The following is a 21,227-nucleotide window of genomic DNA, read 5'->3' on the forward strand; positions in this document are numbered from 1 at the left end:
TTTCAGCCCATCACAATCTGTGACTCAAAAGCCTTGGGCAAAACCTATCTAGTGAACCATCACCACTACAAAGCAACTTGCCTTTTAACTCTGTCGAATGCTATTTTATTCATTTCCAATTGAAAACACCTCTGGAGATGCACATGAACTCATTGGGCCCTCTCTAAGCTGGCCTCCTGCTCCACGGAATGCCCGAGCATCTCAATGTTTGAATCATAGGACTAATGATGTGATACAGCTAAACTCAGATGGACTGCAAAATATGTAGCAAGCGAATCAAAATTCATTTAGCATCAGCAATACTGGCTTTTTTCAGTCAATAATGTTTTACCTTCCCAGCAGCCACATTTATACAACAGCTACCTACTTGCATCGTCAACGTCTCTTGATGTAGGGAAAGCAAAGGCTTAAAGAAAAAGAAACTTGAGAAAGCTGAATCATTAATATGTGTTGATTTCTGCTAGATCCACTGAGGAGAACCATAGGAGTTTGCCCGTAATGTATTTTGAACCATTACAGAATCCCATCTAAAGGCAATGTGCACTTACGTGTTAATTCATACGTCGTTAATGCAGAGCTGCTGTTCACTGTCTTGAAGCTGCTTTGGGCTATTCAGGGTAAGCAAAGCAGAAAGCTTGTTACAGTGCGAGGAAATAGTTATTGCAAATGATGTACAGCAGAGACAGAGGCAAATGATGCAGTGCACACACACACACAGTTTGAGCTTTAGGACTATACCTTGAAGGGCAATAAAATCACATCACTCTCTCGTAACACATCAAAAGCATCTCACTCACACAGGGCTGTTTCATTTCCTTCTCAAACAGAATCTCACAAACATACAACACAGAAATGTCCTGACTTCTAGATTCAATAGAACAAATGAGTGAAAACGAAAGAATTTCTAGGGGGGAAACACTCAACACTGTATTATACATCCTTATTTCTCAACATGCAAAATTCATATCCTGAAGAGCTGCAGGGTAAAGACCTGGAACACCAGCCACGAAGAGCGAACACCTACAATAGGACGGGACCCATTTCTTTAAACGTGTGTGAGATTTCCCACAGTTTCACTTCTAGGATTCAATATTCCTGCTGTGAGCAAATTGTAATAATATGCCAAGTTGTACAAAACCGCAGGTCAGTGAGGAACAGAGGTGTTCTAAGGGTGAATTGTCATATTACGAGGAGAAGGAGGAATATTTTGCTTAAAATACACTTCTCTCCACCCCTTTCTCTCGACTCTCTGGAGAGGTACAGCATGTTTTTTTCTACTCTACAGCTATTAGGAACATAGCTGCAGGGCCAGCCAAGAAGAGGGAAGAAAGGAATCCGGTAGGTTTCACAGGCTCCCTGGCTTGTGAGACTAGACAACATCCAAAGTCATTATTTAATGATAATATACAGAGTCAGTGATTCAGCTATTGTCTGGAGAAAAACCCTTACGCAGACCTACATCTATGAGTAGAGATTTACATCTCTGCTCTGTCCTCGTTAAAACTCTGTACAGCCGGAGAAGTCTCATTCAGCACTAACCATGTGACGGAGGTCAGTTAGGTGCTTATTTCTATTTATATTTAAGGCATCCACTTTTTCCACATCCCCACAAAAATCACTCTTGCTTTTGTAGAAACGACTTTGATGGGTTCAGAGAAACATGGAAGATGGTGTAAGATATTGAAATGGCCTCACTCATCCCTATGCTGCTGCTCTTAGCGTATTATAATACTCTGAATATTCCACTGACATCAAACAGGACAAAAGCTGGTGCCTCTGTGAGCACATCTCATTGCTGGGCCATGTCTGTCAGGCTACCAAGGGCTCACATCTTTGCCTCCCATCATCTTATTCTGCCTATTCTTCCCTCTGATTTCCTTTCTAGCCTCTGTCTAAAAATCCTTTTCAGTTTTCTATTATTCCTCTCCCTCTCCACCTTCTTTCCATGTGAGCCAAAAATCCCAGTGACTAACATGGCAAGCGTGCACCTTAAAATTATTGCTCATTTTTGCTATTTTCTTCCAAAATAGGGACAAACAATTTGGAACTGTAAAAACTGTATTTAAAACTTCTCGGCTGTTTTCCTATACTGCAAGAAGAATAACAAAATAAAAATGATTAAAAAAATAGCATGAAAGAAAAAGGTTCCCAGCTGAGGAAAACAAAGTCTCTCTTTTTTTTTTGTCTGATGGCAGAACAAAGTATACTAGGGTAATCATGAAATGGAGGCAGCAGAAAGCAGGGAATCAGAGGATACGTGGGGGACAGAACATCAATTCAAGTATGCTGGCGTAGATTAGCACGTACCATTACAACTGCTGCTGCTGGGGCAGAAGTTAACTAGCATTTTTTAGCATCTTCACCCCGATTATGTAAAAGCTAAATTATCCCCAGGACTCTCAGACACAACGGTGTGTTATTTCCATGGAGCAAAAGGGCATACGGTGCCCGGTATAATGATGGATTACCATTCTGGGGTATCATAGGGCCCCAAACACAGGCTTACGTGTGAGCTCTGCTCTTAAAGCTGAAGGGTTCTGGATGGTTTTGGATTCTGTTCCAGATCCAGTGTCGTAATCCAGCTCCCGGTAGTAGATCCGGTATCCCAACAGCAAGCCGTTTAGACTCTCAACTTTGGGAGGCTGAAAAACATTCAGGTTAAGAACAGAATTGTTAAGGTGTGCATCACATCCAACATCCATCACAACGGGCAGCAGCGGACACCAGTCCTGCGCGAAGGGACACCGTGCTCCCTGCTGAAAATAGCCATTGGTAATGCACAGGGTCAAAGGCTGTGTCATTTGGAAAACACATTAAAGGCAACTTTAATGATTTTACTCAGCTGTGGCAATTACACAAGGCTCTTTACTCAAAACCTGACACCTGATGTACTACGCTGAGAGCTAAGCTCCTTTCCTTCTCGGTCCATGGGAACTTGTGTGTGATAATTTACTTAAACGTGTCCTTGAAAATGCATGTTGCTGGCCACCACCAGCAGAACAGTAAAACAGCACTTCACTTCTTCCAAGATGAAAATAAATAAATAAATTTGTCAAAGACAGAATTCCTTTTGTGGCTATTTTCCTTGGGGACTTCTCACAGGACATTCTTCATTCACCATTATTTTACTGAAAGACTGATGAGAGAATAACAAAGAATTGGTGTATTTGGGCTTTAATTAGGAAGATGAAAATAGGTCTCATAGCCTCAGAGAGGCATTTAGCAAGGAGTCACGGTGTGATGGACTTTGGTGCGTTGCACAGGTCCAGTCCCACAGGCAATCCCAGCCCCTCCCCAGCAGTCTGGAGCAGTGCAGTGTGTATGGCCATTGCACCGGCTCTGATAGGAGGGTTTTTTCTTCTGCAACATGCTGGAAGATGCTCAAAGACATAGCACCTCAGCAAGGATTCTTCAGCAGCCCCTCACATCTTCCTTCGGGTGCTGACACACACTGAAAAGGCCATTTTTGTCTGAATGGCTTGCTTAAATAGAGACAAGCAAAGGGCTTCTTCATGTTTGGGAAAAAAAATACTTTCATGAGTCTAACACAAGCTAAGAACTGCAGAGAAGATGCCCTGAGCCATCTTCTAAAGATTCTTGTGCTGAAATTTAAGGGGCTGAAAATATAAAGGATTTTAATGATGATCTTGCCTTTAATCCAGAAAGATCCCTAGCAGTCCTTGCTAAGGGAACCCTTCTGTCCATTGTGGACAAATTAATTGCTGGTGTGAAATGCTGCCACAATAGAAGGTAATACCACATCTAATTTTAATGAAGAAACTAAGAATACTTTTACAGGAAAGAAGGAAGATATTTGGTAATAACCTAGCATTCCGCTTCCAGAAACGACAAGAATTTTCCATTACTTCAGCACGATGGCAAATGGAAAGAGGGGGCTGTCCCATCTCAGTGCAAAGGACTTTGCTTTGGGTGAGGGCTGAAAGAATTAAGTAGAAAGACTGCAGTTTATGGCAACCAAACAAGAAAATTATGTGAACCAGCGTGTAAGAAAGCTCTACAGCTACCAGGAAAAAAGAGCAGAAACTGCTCCCGCAAGAAGCTGCCTTCTTTTGCAGCTGTCCTGCCCAGAGCCTGCTGAAAGCAATCCAAATAGCCCCAAGATCCCGCAGTCCTTGCTCTGCATGGCTGGAGAACCTCATTCATCATTGTTTCATGCTCATTATTTTGCTCCATCCTTTGGAGAAGCTCTGACTACCTTTCACTGTTATTTAGCATCCGCACTACAGAATGATCCAGGAACACAGGATTGCGAGGGACCTCAGCAATCAGCAGGACTGGGCCCTCAGGACTGCAGAGAGTCAGCTCCTTACTGTCCCTGTCACAAACAGCAACCTCCACCAGAACACGGGCTGAGTTTTCTGCTTCCCAGTATTCCTGTTGGAAAGCTGTTCCAAGCCTCACTGCTTGGGTGGTTAGAAACATGCATTTAATTTCTAATCTAAACAATTCGTAGCTAGTTAATAACCATTTGCTCCTGTGCTAACGCTGCCTTTTGGGTTCAACTGTTCTTCTCCCTACGGGGTGTTTACTCCCATGATGTATTTTAAAAAGGGCAATCATATTCCCTCGCAGACTCCATTTCACAAGGCAAATAAATCAACCTCTTGTACAACAGCCTTTCCTAGCTGAGCCCCGTGTCCAAGGGATGGAGCAAACAGACCACAGTTTGTCCAGGGCTGCCTGGCGACACCATGGCTCAGGGACCAGCTGAAATGTTCTCCTCTGCAAGGTGGAGATGACAAGCTGTGGTTTACTGGCAGTTACTGGTATATCTATTGTGATCTTTCTTTTTTCTTTCTCTTTTCCAATCTTTTGACTTTTCTCTCTTGTTTTCTGTATTACACTGAAGTTGTTTTAGCTGTGGTGGGGCAGAGAAGGGCTCCACAGCACGGCAGCATCCTTCCCTCCCCCTCTCCTGGCAGGGAGGGGTCCCAACGCAAGGCACCAGGACTGTCTTCTCCAGAGACAGGGTGAAGGGAGGCACTTGAGTGTATCACCACAGAGGAGAGAAGGTGCAAGAAAACAGAACCTGTCCAGCAAGGAAATAAACTTCACGTAACAAAAAAAATACTGTGAACATTAAATGGATTTGTATTTTAAGTTAATCACTACCTAGAAGGAAGGTGCTCTTGGAAAGATTCAATGTCTTTTTCCTATTTCAAATATTAATACCTTTTTTTTTTTAATAATAAAAAAAATGAGGTGGAATATCCTACAGAATCTTAAAAAGAAAACACTGCTGAAGCTGAGAAAGAGACTGTTACTCCCTGCCTTGCTATATAACTGCCTAACAGATAACGCTTAATTCCTTATTGTGGTACCAAATGTTTTTCTTTCATGTGATTCTCCCATTTTTTCCTTCCTTTAAATTTAGGACAGGAAAGCTCAGAAAACAGATGGCTTGAAAATGGTCTTTCTCCTTGCAATGGAAATGTTGGTTCTTCCCTGAAAAGGGTACTCTGCTAAAAGGTCAGGTCTTCCCCTTCCTAGCTGTCTTTCATGGACAAAACTCTGCTTTTGATGTAATGGATTATTTAGGATTTTGTAGGAAGGCCTGAGGGATCTGCTGAAATAGGTAAAATGATTACGAGTGGCAGCCTGAAATGTACAGAAGTAAGAGAAACATTTTTGTGCTGTTTAAAAATAATTAAAAAAAAAAAAAGACTGAAATGTTAAGTTTGAATAATTGTTATCTTTAAGGTAGAAGCAGAACAGAACATGATCCTGATGTTAACTGTAACATCCTTCACAACATCGGAAATAACCTTGCATTATTGATACAACAGACCTCAATGGAAATTACTTATTTTCTTCCTACTTTAAATTTAAAAATAATGGACTGATTGGACCAAGCAGCTGAAAGCACAGATAGTGCATCTAGAGTTTGTTTTGTGAATTATTAAAACAGCTCAAAGTTAAAAATTTAGCGTTGCTTGGAAATCTACTCTCCCATTTAGCTTGACTACTGTTTTCAGTTTACATTATTTCTTAGACACTGCTGTGAAACTTCCTCTTAATTGGAGGCTATTGTGGGACTTGAAGATTTTTGTTTATTTGAAAAATATAGTACGGCTGAATTACCAGGACCTATTAATATATATGTAGTAATGACATATAATCGCCCACAACTCCCTTGAGATGGCTCTGGCACAACAACCCCATTTCATTTTCATGAAATAAAAAGCATCCAATTACCTAAACAACCACCTATTTCACATTAACTACACACCAATAATCAGTCAATTGGGGGAATGTTTATTTCTGTGGTACATCACGCCTCACATCCTCCTTGTCCTCTCTGGGTATACCTTTTTCCCTTCGCTGGGGGCTTTATTTGTAGGTGGGGTGGTAGATTTACATCTCCCCATAATTCCTTCGGTAAAACTGTTCAACATGTCTTCTATTTGTCCAACATGCTGTAAGCAATGTTGTTGCTTACTATTATGCTTCGTGAACTTGGGCCAGCAACCCAGCAGTACAGCCAGGCATATTTTTAAAGTGCTGCTGCATACCAATAAACAGACCCTCATACATATATTTTTTTTTTCCAAAAATGCAAGGAGCCCCATCTGTACTGTAAACGCATATGTACATTTTTCACTATAATGCAATCTGTCCAAAGTCATCCTTATTATGTGTGTGGGACATTGTCTCAGGAGCAGGGTGGCAGAGGCTTTCCAGGCTAGGTGACGGATAACGCACAGTACCCCACTGGGTTCCCTCTATTAATGCTCACTCTGCAAAAAGAAGCCTCAGGCACTGGGTCACAAAATGTTCCAGCATCTCCCAGGAGGTCAGTATTGAAAGATAAAGGCAGGCAGAGGCACGGCTTACATAAAGCGCAGGCTTGGCACGAATACTTTCACATCCAACTCGGAGATATTGCAGAGAGCTCAAACTTCCTTCCTTTTCTCTGAAGAAATCTCAATTTTTAGCCCTCAAAGAGCCAAGAGGGCGTGTGGAGTTCCTCAAAGGCACGAGCAGGATCTCGGGCACAGTCTGTGCTTCTGATCATTTCAGCAGCTGAAGGAGGCGCTACGCAACGCGGAGGGAAGCGAGCTGTTCACTGCTCAGCTGTACCGCTGCCGCGCTCCGGTGAGTGTTTGCCGTGGAAAGGTGCATGTCCGTCGGCATCGATGAAAGGGCAGTACAAGTAATGATCTTGGCCACTGCTACAGAAACTCCTTCCCCTCCCATGCTTTCCCTCATGGGGCACAAAGTAAAAGCAATTGCCAGAAATTTCCATCCGTCACCAAAATCCCTGCCTGGATCAGGGAAATAAGGAAGCAGCTGCAGTCTTTCAACTTTACTGCTGCACTTCCAGCTCAGGAAAATGGCCCTTGCAACGCACCATAAATATCAACAAGTCAAAGCAACCAAAAAATTGTTCCAGAACTATCAAGATTTCTCATTGTACCTACCTGCCACTGCACAAGGACAGATGAAGTCGTGTGGGGAGTTACCAACACGGAACTGGGTGGTTCACCTGGAACTAAATACGAAAGGTAGGTAAGCAAGTCTGTTACAGTCACAGGCTGGGGAACGGGCAGCTTTTCTTCACCAGGTTCTCCTTCCTCACTGCTGAAGAAAACCTTCTATCCCAGCTACCGTGTGGTGGGTCTCAAATGCCATGTGGTGGATATGAACATTGCCAGCCACTTCTCGTTCAGCTCTCGCTCTACCTATGGCCTTGGCAACTTGAGCAGGAATAAGAGAAAAAGCTGAGGGTGTAAATCTAGAGGAAGCTGCAGCGTGCCAGCTGCTCCCAAACAACTGGATACACACTTGAGGGGAAGCTGAACCACCTGTGTGTGTGCTTGGAAGTGCGAGCAAACCAATTCCAAAATTGCCATGATACTATTCCCACAGCTGGGGCAAGCCCACCTTGGTTTTAGGAGTCTGTGTGACATAGTCACAGATTATTTTAGTTGGGACACCTGGATCTGCCATGGGTTAAGCCGTGCCTGTGCCCATGGCCTGCAGCACATACACACAGGCTGCAGCAGCTCAAACACGGAGAAGGGAAGGCTTATCAGGAGCTGACAGCCCGCCGCAGTGCAATGCTCTAGTGGCAGCACCAGGTTTGCTCAGCAGAATAAAAGTGCAGTTTGTTATGGAGGTGAGAAGCTCTCACAATGTTTCCCTGCTGTAAGAGTCTAAGCACAACTCTGGATTCACCGTAGCTAAATTCAAAGAGAATTGAAAATAAAATTTTAAATTCTGAAACAGTGAGTCAGTGCTGTCTCATTAGTACCAGTTACAGCCCACACCAATACAGCAGACACTCTTCAGGAAGGTCAGGATGTCTTTAAAAGGCTGCCAGGCACATTATTCAAGTATTACGTGGGTTCTTGTTTAACTTAGGATACTCCTGAACTCTGTCCTCTGATTTCTAATTTCAAGATCACATTCTCTCAACATTCATTTGCAAAACTGTTTCCTATTTTTGTATCTCAGTGTCGTACTTAACTAGTCATTCCTTGAGCTGTATGAAATTCTGGCTGATTCCTAGCACCATATATACATACATATATAAATATGCACCCCAGTATTACCCCGTTTCCCAGGCTAAGAGTAAATACCGATGCTTTTTCACACTTTGCAGAGCTCCTTTCTCCATTCAAGACATCAGAGCTACTTCTGCATTCAGACATTGACTTTATACAATCAAGGAATTAGAAGCTGATCTCTAAGGCTAAAAATAAAAGCCTTGTCAATGTCATTCACAGTTTATTAGCCCTGATCTGCAGGATTAAATGTTCATGTTTCTAGGAGCTTCATATTCTTTCTTACTTACACCTCAGCAATTTTGCCATATTGCAGACTGATGTGGATGGTGAGTGAAAACAATTGAAGAAACTTCTTCAAAAGTATGTGTGGTTCTGCATTTATTTTTAATGATCTCTTGTAAATTATTCAATTTCTGCAAAGATAATGGTTAGTGCAAAGTTTGGAAGCCAATCAAATGGAGTTTAATTCCATTTTGAGACTCCTGAAAGAACGATTCATTATCAGAGGGCACAGCAGGACACTTAAGGCTGCCTGTTATTAATTCAGCCACATCTCATTACTACCTGTATCAATCTCCTATGAGCAAAACCACATTGGCTGTTCAATTTTCACTCCGCAGTCCCAGTGGAGAACACATTACAGCCGGTCCAGCAAATCCCAGAGCACTGGGGAGCGCCCATCCCACGGCGATGCGCCCCGTGTGCCTCTCCTCGTTGCTTACCGTCCTGCAGAGTTGTGACCGCCTCCGTCTCCGTGCTGAAGTCGCTGTCTCCGATGTCGTTGGTTGCTTTCACTCGCATTTTGTAAGAGGTGAAGGGGTTCAAGCTGTGGAATGTAAAAAAACCCAACACAGCTGAGGGATGAAATCTCCCCACATCATCACAACCTGCCCCAGAATGAGCCTCTGCAGAGACCCTGCCCCTTGGAACTGAAGTCATTGAGTGGTTTGTCTCTTCTCCATGTCGCCTCTTCCTTGCAGCATCCCACAGCTTCCCATGATGCAGGGGTGTTCGCGCCCTTGCTGCCACCAGTGTCTTCTCAGACTTCCACTGGCCTGAGCTCCTGAAAACACGCAGACTCACAGCTGAGTTGGGCTTCAGAAAACGCCCAGGACACTGCAGTTCACGGGAGCAGCTTGTGACTGGGGCTTGTTGGGAAGGACAAGATGAGAGCTGTGCATGGCTGGACAAAACCTGGCTTTCAAAGGTGCTTTGCCTGAGATAGCCTCAAACCAGCTCTGTGGGTCAGCTCATCCTCGGGGCATGGATGGGGATGAGAGGCAGGAGGAGGCAGGGAAGGTGCCCAGGGTCAGCCAGAGCCCAGCAGGCACTGGAATTCAGAGCACCAGCCTTCGGACTAATCCTCTAGACCATCCCGTTTGATCAGTGCATTTTATTCTTACTGAATTTCAAATTAATGCTATTACCTGGATGATTTAATAAAGACCCTAACAACAGGTTCCTTGCAGCTCTTTTCTCTGTGCAGTGCTTTAAGATCTGCAGAGAGTGATTTCCAGCTGACATAACCTTCGCAAAGGTTCTTCTGCCTTGGCTTGGCAGGGGAAGGTGTAGAGGAGGCTGCCTCTCAAGTCGCATGCAGAGGCTAGAAATGCAGAGCTGTAAGTTACAGGGGATTTAGCTAATTAATTGGTAGTGTCCAGCCATCAGCTGGCAGTTGTAACACCGACTACAATCCCAAGTAAAGTTACTTGTAAGGAATGATTAAACAGCAAGGGATAATGCGTTCTGAGGGACAGCACTCTTGCATCACGCACATGCTACTCTTCTGGATTTTCACAGGAAAATGCTTTTAGCCAGGGGGAGAAGAAATCTTTTCCACTAGTGCCACCCTATTAGGACACCATTACTTACCTACAGCAACTTGAATAACTTGAATCGTCTTTTCTTGATCTTTTGTTTTCAGTAATGCCAAGTCTAAATGACATATTTGGTTTCCTTGATTTTACAGGTTTTGACTAGAAAGATACCAGATATAATTTGGGGTGCGTATAACACCTCCAAGGTCAATGAATCAGGTCTATATTTGTCCCTGTAACTGTCAAATTGTCTTTTTTTCTGCACAATTAGATGAAAGGATAGCAATGTATCTGCATCTTCTAGCAGATGATCGGTGAGCTACCATACGCCATAGCTACTGATGTTCTTATAACAGACCTGAAAAATCCATATCTGAATGCTTTCCATACTTGACTCACCAAAAGCTCACAGCCTTTTGGAAATAATCTGATTTGTACAAGCTTGTCAACAGAGGAAATGGACAGCAAAACAAGTACCTTCTCACAGACATTCAATTGCTTTTGTAGATGTTACAAGGACTTTAACTACAACAGCAGCACTGAGGCTATAATGAAGCCTGAATAACAAAGTTTAAACATTCTGATCCTATCTATAAACTTCAGTATGGAAAATACAGATAAAAATGGTTCTCATTTCATCTGGAAAAACTTACGTAGAGATAACTGCAATGTAGCATTGAGAGTGGATTTTAACATCAGTCACTACTGAAAAGGATTTTTTAACTAGTTGTATTTTACAGAGCATTGTGTAGCTACATATGGTTTAGCCTGAGTAGCATTATCTACGGTGCTGAGCTTTCAGGAAGGGCTTCAAAAAGATACATTGCAATCCAACTTTAATTAGATTTATTGCATGACCTTCAGCAAATCTCTCAACTGCTGCTTGTAACACCACCTCTAAAATGGGAGCAGTGACCTCACTTAACCTCTCTCCCGTCAAAAGACTGTGAAGCTGAGTGATGCCTGCTTTGGTTTCCTAACTGTTGGAAGTGGGAAGTTTGGGAATTTCTATGCTAGCCTGGGATCATATGGTACCTTTCAATAATGCAGGACGTCGCCTCATGGCTGATGGAAGAGGAGTAGGTTTGCCAGTCTCCATTTGGCAGTTCTCGCACTTGTACTGTAAAATACCGTATTGGTGAAGATCCATCACTTCCCGGGACCCACTTCAACAGCAGACTCCGTGACGACACATCACTCTGGGGGGTCATCACCTGCCTGGGGGGTGCTGGTCGTTCTGCAATTAAACCATAATTCGGTACTTCTTTGAGAGGAAATTCAAGCTAACATGAAACGTGACAGCCTGATCAGATTTTCATAGGGGTAGCGCTATGGGAGACTGAACTTCGGGATCCGCCCCATGAAGAACACAAACCACCTCATTCCTTAACCTCCTACTGCAAAGAAGAGCAGAAACTCGATTCTTTTCTCCCTGCACAGGACACCATTGAATATACACCTTCCTACATCAAACCTGGGGGGGGGTGTCAGCCTGGTAGGTTAAGGAAGAACCATTAGGACCAGCAGCCAAGCAAACCAAGGAAATCTTTAATGAAACTCAGCTATGCTTCTAGCTGCAATTGCTCTTTTGACAGAATTTGCCTGTAAACTAGTTCACTTTTTAACCTGTGCTTACTACTTGGTACCATGGGACTACGTTCTTTCTCTGTGTGCTGTGTAGCATCCTCTTCCACCAGCTGCTCCCCAGCTGAAGCATGAAGACGAGGAAGGGATGAGCTGGAACAGGCTGCTGTGCAGCAGAGTCCAAGCACACAACTTGCAGCCAATAATTCCTGTACCGGCTCTCTCTGGCCAGGGACTGGGAACCATCAGCAGCTCCTGCTGCTGCTTCCAAAGCCCAGCCTGGGGACAGTGCAGAGCTGGGGGTGAGCACCCACTGCAGTTCACTTCCAGAGCTCCCCAGTTCTTCCCTTCGTGCCCACTAACCCTGAACCTGCAAAACCTTGAGCCTGCAAAACCCAACCAGTGCCTGTGCTGAGGGAGATCTCTCCAGAGTAATTACCCGTACACCTTTTAGATGAGGCAGGGAATGGAAATGGAGGTATAAGCATGCTTGTCCCCAACTGTTTCAATATAGATCTCCTTTCCCGTCACTGTGTCTCCGCACTCCATCGATTTCAATAGAGAAACTCTATAGAGTGAGGAATAATTGTTTAATTGTTTATCATGAAGATTATTGATTCTGATTAAAATGTGTGGCATGTAATAAAGCAGAAATTGATTGGAGACACCGCAGTGACTTGCTTTTGAGAAGCAATTCAATTCAACTTCATCAGCACTTGTTTCCACGAACACACCTCCGCCTGCCCGATTCCTCACCGCTCCATAGGGCCAGCACTTCGCTGCCTTACCATAAAACCATTTCCTATATTTTTTGGCATTTCTCTGCAGCATGCTCTTGCTGACACCGGTGCCCAAAGATTTGTAAGCTATCAGCTGGAGGAAGCCCCTGGTGCCAGCAGCCTGCGAGCTGGAGTACAATGCAAAAGGTCAATGCCTTACACTGACAGGCTGAGACAGGTATTCAGGGTTATTCTATCAGAGGAAGCGAGTGTTGTGCAGGGATTTAATACTCTCTGCTGATAAGCTTTAACCAGCTTGCAGTTTTGGGCAGGTCAGATCTTGCAGTCAGTCCCCCATGACTGGGTTTCCTTCTGCTGCTAATGGGAGATCTTAAAATCTCTTGTATGGCAAGACATACTTCCTGACTGTTTGTACAAACCCATTAGTATAAAGAGCTTATTTATGGGAATTTAGCCATGAGCAAATGCTAAGGTGAGCGAATTGCACAGGAATGTAAGGCCAGGCCATGTGACTCAATGGACTACTTTTAATTTCTTGCCGCATTTACATTTTCTGACTCAGTTCTGCTCTGATCACTGGAGTTACTATTCTGAAGGGTAACACACTACTACGTAGATTCAAAGCACTACAGAAGAACCTCTGGAGGATACAGCTACAATGCAAGCCGAGATCTATAAATCACAGGTGTAATTGCAAAATGTAAAGATATATTGGGATTATCCAAGGAATATAAAAGGACAAGAGTGACTGATTTTGCTAATTTTTGAGGGAATTTTTGTGTCTGCCTACCTTAGTATCAAGGACTGCACAGAGTATTGAATGAATTTTTATTAACGGAAATCAAATATCTTTTCACTCTAGAATATTTATTGCCATGTACAGAAGTTTCAGGTTTGTTTGTTTATTCACTTGTTAGCAGAATAGCTGCGCTGGATAGATTTCTTTATCATCCCCTCATATCAATCTTGCTGATATGATATTACACAATTCTTCTCTCTACACTTTACATACGGGATCACTTCAGTTAATGCTCCCTGCCTTGGGACTCAGATCCATAGCATGCATAGAGATACAGCAGAGCCATCCATCAAAAAGAGAAAGGGTGCATCTCATACTATGGCTTGCCTATTCAAGATAACCCTAAAGCATCGATAGCAACAAGGGATCATTGTTCCCACAGCAGAGCTGGGAGTTCTGCCTTGAGCTATTGTGTATCCAGCAACAGCTTGTGCATGGTCTGTGAAATCCGAGCACATTTTATTGAAAAGGAGAGGCTCCAAGCTTTGAGTATTCACTTTATTGGGCATGGTGGGGCTTTTTGAAACTTCCATATGTTGGACTTTAAACTTCCACTCTGACAGCAATCAGACAGGGGTGGAAGATACCTTGAGCCGATAAATCTCTTTGATGGACAGTATCTTTAGCAGAGGCACTTTAAGTTTCCTAACACAGCTCTGGAAGTTGTTTCTCTGAGGACTGCACTGTTACACACTGGGAAGGCTGCACATGACCTAGAGAGCTATGCCAGTGAGAATTTTAACACCAAACAGGCCAGAAGTAGTTGAAGTGCACCCCACAGATCTTGTTGCCTGTTGTTGAACATCATAGACTCATAGGATGGTTTGGGTTGGAAGGGACCTTAAAGACCATTGAGTTCCAACGCCCCGCCATGGGCAGGGACACCTTCCACCAGCCCAGGTTGCCCCCAGCCCTGTCCAGCCTGGCCTTGAGCCCTGCCAGGGATGGGGCACCCACAGCTGCCCTGGGCACCCTGCCGCAGTGCCTCACCACCCTCACGGTAAAGAATTCAGGCCAATGCCCTCTCTTCTTAGAAGTGTTACAGGAAAATAATACGGAAGACATTATTATGTGGGCAAATCCTTACTCTTGTACTAAATGATTTGCAAGGTCTAGAAAGGAGTTAAAACAAGAGATTGCTTAGCAGGCATGTTTTAAGAACTGGAAATAAATGTAACTGGTTGTATTATAGTGCAAGACTTGGGCAAGAGCCAAGACCAGGCACGCAAGCACATGCAAAAGTGTTAACAATAGTTGAAAGACATCTGTGGAGGTCTGCCCTAGTTACCTGCTGAAGGGTGCTTCTCTCTGAACTGTGATTTTTATAAATCACAGAAGTTGCATACTTCTAATTTTTGAGAGAGAAGTTTTCTTAAAGATCAATATCCAGACAACTCAACAGATCCCAGCGGCACATGGCACACGATCCAGTGATGCTGGTAACGCTACCCTGGCTAGTTTTGACTTTGCCAGCTCAAGAGACCAGATACATGCTTTGCAGTGGAACATGGCATATAGTACAAGACCAGAAGAAAACCCACACTCCTATTCCTTACCACTATATTCTCTTTTAGCTCTGAATTATAAAAAAATAAAACCTTCATGCACAAGTAGAAAATATAATTTTTCTAACTGGCATCTCTAGGGATCTGTTCTAAGACTGGGGAATTGAGCAGTTACTTAAGCCAAAGCATTAAAAAAAACAAGTAATGATGCAGAGCAGATTCTGTAATACCTTATATACCTTTCATATTTTGACACATTTGGTATCTAAGCATCTGGTTTCATTTATACATGTGTAACTGGTGCTTTCTTCAAGTAGGTTCCCCACAGAACAGAACCTGACTGGAGATTCAGAATGCGAATAACCATTTTATGGCTGATGCAAGAGGCAGAAAAATTCTGAGCGATCCAGATGCAAACACTCTGCTCGAGTGTGTGGCAGTGAAAGGCCAGAGTATTTGCTAACACATTAGGTCAGGACTGAGGTACGATGGAGAAGCTGTGGAGAAATCCTGCAAGATCGCCACCTCTCATTTTGCATTCTCTAATCAATATAATTCATCCATCACTTACTTTCTTAAGATTGCAATCTTTCTAGAAAATGAGAGAGCTGAAAAAAGATCTGACTGCCGGAGGAGGCTGCGTATGGCCAATATAGCAGCTGATGGAAAAATCAATCTCCAACAGCCTGGCAGGTTAGAAGAACTGTGTCTCATAAAAGTCTGTCTTGCTCACCAGGTTTCTCAAATCATGATGGTTTGGGGCATGTTTATGGGGTGAGAGGGAGGAGCTGCACAGGCTGTAGCTTGTTATTAAAGCTCCCCTAAACGCAGCGCAGACTCCAATGCATGCAACAGCAAGTACCTCAACCTGTGGCTGCAAGCATTACCTCTTTTTTCTGTTGTGATCACTGTGGCTTCCAGAGGCTCCCCCCAGCCCTGCCTGGTCTTGGCAGATGTCCGGAAGATGTATGCTGACTCAGGGGTGAGATCCGTAGCAGTAAACTGCCTGACTGTTGAGCCAACCTCCACCGTCGTGAACTTGTTCGGGCTGCTGCTGGCCAGTCGGTAGGCAATCTGGTACCCTGAAGTCACAGCATCAATGAGAGAGAGAGAAAGGGTTAGGGTTTTCTTCCAGCAGAAGAGCACCAAAACTACTATTAGTTTAACATAATTGTTTCTCTGAGACCGGAATGAAGTAATTTACTTCCTTTAGTGTTATAAACCACTGCTACGCGGCAGTCCTCCCCCAGTCAGGTGCTGTACCTTATGAGGAAATCATACACAGCGGTGCACACAGGGGTCTGTTGAATATGATCTGCAATAAAGCTGATTGCACTTGCCATCCTTGATACCAATGTGATAGAAAACCAGTTTAATCCTTCCTGAGGATACTGGTACCTTTTCAGAAAGGCAAAGGAACAGACTCCGTGCAACTGATGTCACCTGGTTGAGCCAGTTCAAGCCGACACTCTCAGCTCTCAGCTTCCCCTGCCCCAGCACAGCCGCGCACAGGCACACGTGGACGCACACACGCCCGTGCTGCTCTGCCCTCTCACAGCTGCAGCACCGGCTCGAGCTAAAGGTTCTTCAGCTGCAGCACAGCTGGATTGCCCAAACCGTGCAGCCTTCATACCGCTCAAGTAAAGGCTTGCTCCTGCTTTTGCACTTGCCTTTCCCCAGCTCTCCCACTCCCCTGTAACTGCCCGGCGAGTGCTGACCCTTCTCCTCTTCTGCCATTCAACGTTGCTGCCCTTACCCACAGCCCAAAGCAGCAGCCCGCAAGCTGTGAGGTCCTGCCTCAACCATGCGGCACTTAATAATCAATTTTGTTGATGCCTGTAAGTGATAATCCCCAGTCCAACCTGCCTGACAATTAGGAGTTCACAGTTTAGCCTTATTATTAATGATTCAACTGTGCAAAGGAGGGCTTCCAGAGTTCTCACGCACCACTAGCAACAACTGTCCCCCGAAGAGGATCTGCCAAATGTTCAAACCCATTCTGTAAACCCAGCAATTTAATCAGGCTCTCACTTCTGGAGCTCAATGGTAACTTTCAGTCCAGCTGCTGACTTCCAAAATCAATTAATACCAGAACTGGTGTGGGGCTTTATTGCACAAGCTGAATACAGTTGTATGATTAAACGCTTCACGGAGTTAGACAGGGCAGAGGGCAGCCAACAAATCCAAATCAAACCAGCTGAAAACAAAACAGTCATGACATGATTCTGCCAACCCTCTGCTCATCTTCCCAATGACCGAAAGGGGTCTGCAGCACCTGAGACCATCTCTTTCTCTTGGAATTAATATCCCAGCTAGAGCCTGAACTCCCACCGCATTTTGGCTGTAACAAGAACAAGGGGAGCCAAATCCCGCGTGCTTCCTTGGTGAAGGTCAGTGCATGAATATGGAGGGTTTCATCTTACCTGTGGCTATTAGACAAAGTCAATGACATTTGTTTCCCACTGCGAATATGCCACATGCCCACTCACAGAGAAGGCAGAAACAGAGTTCCTGCACTCTCCTGAATGAATGCCATGCTTGCGTGTGGTGCACGTTGTCACAAACACTGGAATTAAATTGGGATACAGATGGTATTAATTTTGGTGTGCTGACTCACAGTGCTGTTGACTATGCACCAGAGTTCCCTTGTCCTTTTTTTTTCTTTGGCAGCTGCTAGGGGAGGTCGGGCAACAGCCAGAGCTGCCTCGCATAGAACGAATTTGATCACAGCAATACCTCAAAGGGTGAACTTGGCTTTTCTAAGCATCTGTGGCTTCAGACTGTGCTCCTGCAGGCTGAGGTTACAAACAGGTTTGGGAACAGAGTCGAGTCACTGCAGTGCCTTAATGTGCTCTGGGCACCCACATTTGAAGGTGAGCATCGTGAGCATCAGCAGCGAGAGGCTCCCGGCACCCCAGCGGGCTCAGCCCGCGCTGCCTGGGGTACCCTCGCACGCCGCGGCTGTCAGTTTGCTAGGCATATTCCTACAGCACCATTTCCACAGCCGGGTGGCTAGCGTTAGACTCCTTAAGGGCCCGAAGGAACATTGTAGGAGGAGTGGCTAAGGATTTGGGCTTGTCTAGGTTGGAAGAAAGGAGGCTGAGGAGCGGCTTCATTGCTCTCTGTAGCTTCCTGAGGAGGGGCTGTGGAGAGGGGGATGCTGAGCTCTTCTCCCTGGTATCCAGTGATAGGACACATGGGAATGGTCCAGAGCTGCACCAGGGCATGTTTAAACTGGACATTGGGAAGCACTGAGGGTGGTCAGACACTGGAACAGGCTTCCTAGAGAGGCAGCCAATGGCCTGAGCCTGCCAGTGTTTAAGAGGCATCTGCAGAACGCCTGTAACACCCCGCTTTAACGTGGCCAGGGCTACATGGTCACCGTCGGGCCCTTCCAACTGAAGCAGCCTGTGCTACACCAATAAATAAAAAAGTGATTTTTTTGGAGCTCCTGAGCATGCTTAGATCCTAGTAAAGTCTTAGTGTCTTACACTTCGAACATTTTGATTTTTTCCACCTGCAAATACTTCCTTTTATCCACGGCACGAGCTCTCCCATTACTGGTCCAATACATTTCACGACAGTATTTCTGTACCTTTAATACTATAACACTTTGATCATTTTAAAGCCCACGGAAAGACAGATATCAACGGGGAGAAGTAACCGAGATACTACAATCATTTTTGTTTATACAGATATGAAGAATGTGGGAGTAAAAACCCCGGTGCAGGATCTCAATAAGGGGGAAAAACAGTCAAAGAAAAGCACTGGGGAATTTTTGCAGCAGCAGGAAACATGAAGGAAGAAATGACTAAGATGGCTAAAGAAGTTTGATAAAGGGACATAAGACGTAAAGAAAAAGACCTGGAGGGAAACAGAGAATATTAAAAGAATAGAAAAGTTGATTTATCTAGTTATTAAAAGATAAGTATGATATCTGGGACATATCCTTGTCAAACAATTTCCTCTCTTTTCTAAACCTTTGTAAAATATAAAGTGTAGTTAAAATGTAAGGAGGGAATAGAAAGATAACTATTTACTGCCAAATGGTGGTACTTGTGCTGGAAAGCCAATTACAAACACGTTCAGATTAGGCAAAGGAACACATACATATCTAGGCCATTGTAATAGGTTACACAAGAGTGGATCCTTGGCTAGTGTAGAAACTAATTTAGCCATGAGAAAGGAGAAATCACTTGTCACAGCCCGTCTCCCTGACAGGCTCCACAAATGCCCTTTCAATGCATCCCTGTGAAAGAGGGTATCAGCCCTCACTCTCCTCTCCTACGTCTGCCGCTTGGCTGATGATCTGGGTAAATATCTATTTTCCTGGATATCTCAGGCAGAGCTTACACAACCAGAGCCGTCACCTTCACAGATTTCCTCAGAAACTTGACACTTTCCTCGGTCTAATTTGAAGGTACATATCCAAGCTCTGCACCTGAACTCAGCTCACTCCCATTGCTACCTACAACCCACCTGAGAGACAGCCAGTATCTTAATTTTGATCCCCTACATCACCTTCTCCTATTCGATGTTTTGGATCAGCCAGGATACATAGCACCATAAAAAGCATCACTTTTCTTTTTTCTGAGTGGCACAGAAGACACAGTATTTAAACTACAGCTTGGATAATGATCAGGGCTAATGCAAGATCAAAAAGATAAATTTATTAAGTTGATGAATTTTAGCAACAAGGGATGGAAGAAGACAGGAAATGTTAAGTGAAATCAAATGAGGCAAATCAATAGAGGTAAATGGAAAGTGTTCAAAGAGAAATTAACGTATGCTCGAGGGCTATAAGAGGCAATAGCTACAATTGCTGCAGTGAAGGAATAAGGAAGTTTCCTTCCTTGACTAGATTATGACGATAAGATGATGCAGATATAGTAAAAAAAAAATAATCAAATATTCTTAAAGAAAGTAAAATCTTTAAAAGGTGATCAGAGCAAACGTTTTTAGGAAAGGAGTATCTTACAGCATATGAACCATCTGGAAGGTCAGTGAGAAGAATTCATTTTGTTTTCTTAATTTTATTCCCATATCGCGTTATATCCCAAACCTCTTCTGCTGTTGGGAGTTCTGCTGTTCACAGGCTACAACAGCATTAAAAAAGCCCTGAAAGATCAACTCTTCAGGAGTTTATTTATTCATTGAAACTAGGCTTATTTCTTGCATTAGCATATTTTCAAGTATTTTTTGCACAACTGCAAGCAGTTTCATGAGCTACGCTTTCTGAACTCAATAAATGGCAACAGTCTGAACCGCCTGTTAAATGTTAGGTCATTGTAACACAACCAGTGGATTCCCCAAAGCAAACAGGCAGGAAGATGACAACACACCATGAATATAAAAAAGCTTTCAAGCTCATCACCATACAAAACCCTTCAGAACTGACAGCACCCATTCATGCAGGCCATGGTGCAGCAGAGATACAAACACTTATTAATTTGTCACAGAACTTAGGGAAAGCCAAATGATACTGGGAGGTGACGGGCTGCCCAGTGGAGCAGCAATCCAGTTTGTTGATTTTGCTGCTTATCTGATTAAGGGCCAGTGGGTGTGCAAAGGCAGCGTAGGATCAAAATATGAATTTGCAAACGTGGATTACTTTCAATTTTGGTTCTAATTCTCAGTGCAGTTCTTACACTCTTTTGCAATAAGCTTCAGGTAAACGCTAAATACAAGGACACCATGAGAAACACTAACCAGGGCCTGGAAGGATGCAGGGTGGGCTCTCATTTTCAGGGAAGCTCATAGCTAGAGGTGTACGTACGCACATCAATGCATCATTTTTCCTCAACAGCATTTGAAGGAACTGTGTTGGGTGATAGCTGAACACAGCGCAGAAAAGAAGACAGAGTGAAGCCTCAGATGGTTAGCATAACATTCCCAAAAGGAGAAATGGAAATATCTAGCAGTCTTCCGCAGTAAAATATTTAAACAAACAAACAAGTGGTTTTCCTTTTGGTGCCTGCCAGTATTTCATCCTGCTAATCTCTCTCTGAAATGCTAGAACATGTTTTGATATAGATTACAAAAATGTTAGCTGCAAAGGTGCTTGTATACTCGGAGGACAAAGCTAGCAGAGCAGGAACATTAGTTCAAAGGCTCCGAATGTAAGTTCTCTTGCAAAGCAAGTGTTTTTCCTTTCCAACCCCACCAGTGAATAGAAGGGCACTGTGCAAAATCACATTAACTTATTAATTTCAACAACACTACTTCAGTGCACTTGACTGTGGGGGTTACGG

At 43.9% G+C, this 21,227-nt stretch overlaps 1 protein-coding gene across 4 annotated transcripts in view; it reads right to left on the reverse strand.

Annotated features, from left to right (window-relative positions):
• SDK1 (sidekick cell adhesion molecule 1) overlaps positions 1-21,227 on the reverse strand; it is a 412,303-nt gene that overhangs the window by 50,536 nt on the left and 340,540 nt on the right. For 3 of the 4 annotated variants that reach the window (XM_037385086.1, XM_037385085.1, XM_037385084.1), the window contains 6 exons: positions 15,864-16,058; positions 11,384-11,585; positions 9,254-9,357; positions 7,443-7,513; positions 2,507-2,642; positions 549-608 (listed from right to left, as the gene is read on the reverse strand). In XM_037385086.1, the coding sequence (XP_037240983.1) occupies positions 549-608; positions 2,507-2,642; positions 7,443-7,513; positions 9,254-9,357; positions 11,384-11,585; positions 15,864-16,058 (768 nt within the window). The remainder of the gene's footprint in view (positions 1-548; positions 609-2,506; positions 2,643-7,442; positions 7,514-9,253; positions 9,358-11,383; positions 11,586-15,863; positions 16,059-21,227) is intronic. The other variant, XM_037385087.1, reaches the window with a different exon arrangement.

This window comes from Falco rusticolus, chromosome 4 (genome assembly GCF_015220075.1).
Source record: "Falco rusticolus isolate bFalRus1 chromosome 4, bFalRus1.pri, whole genome shotgun sequence".
Taxonomy (NCBI): Eukaryota; Metazoa; Chordata; class Aves; order Falconiformes; family Falconidae; genus Falco; species Falco rusticolus.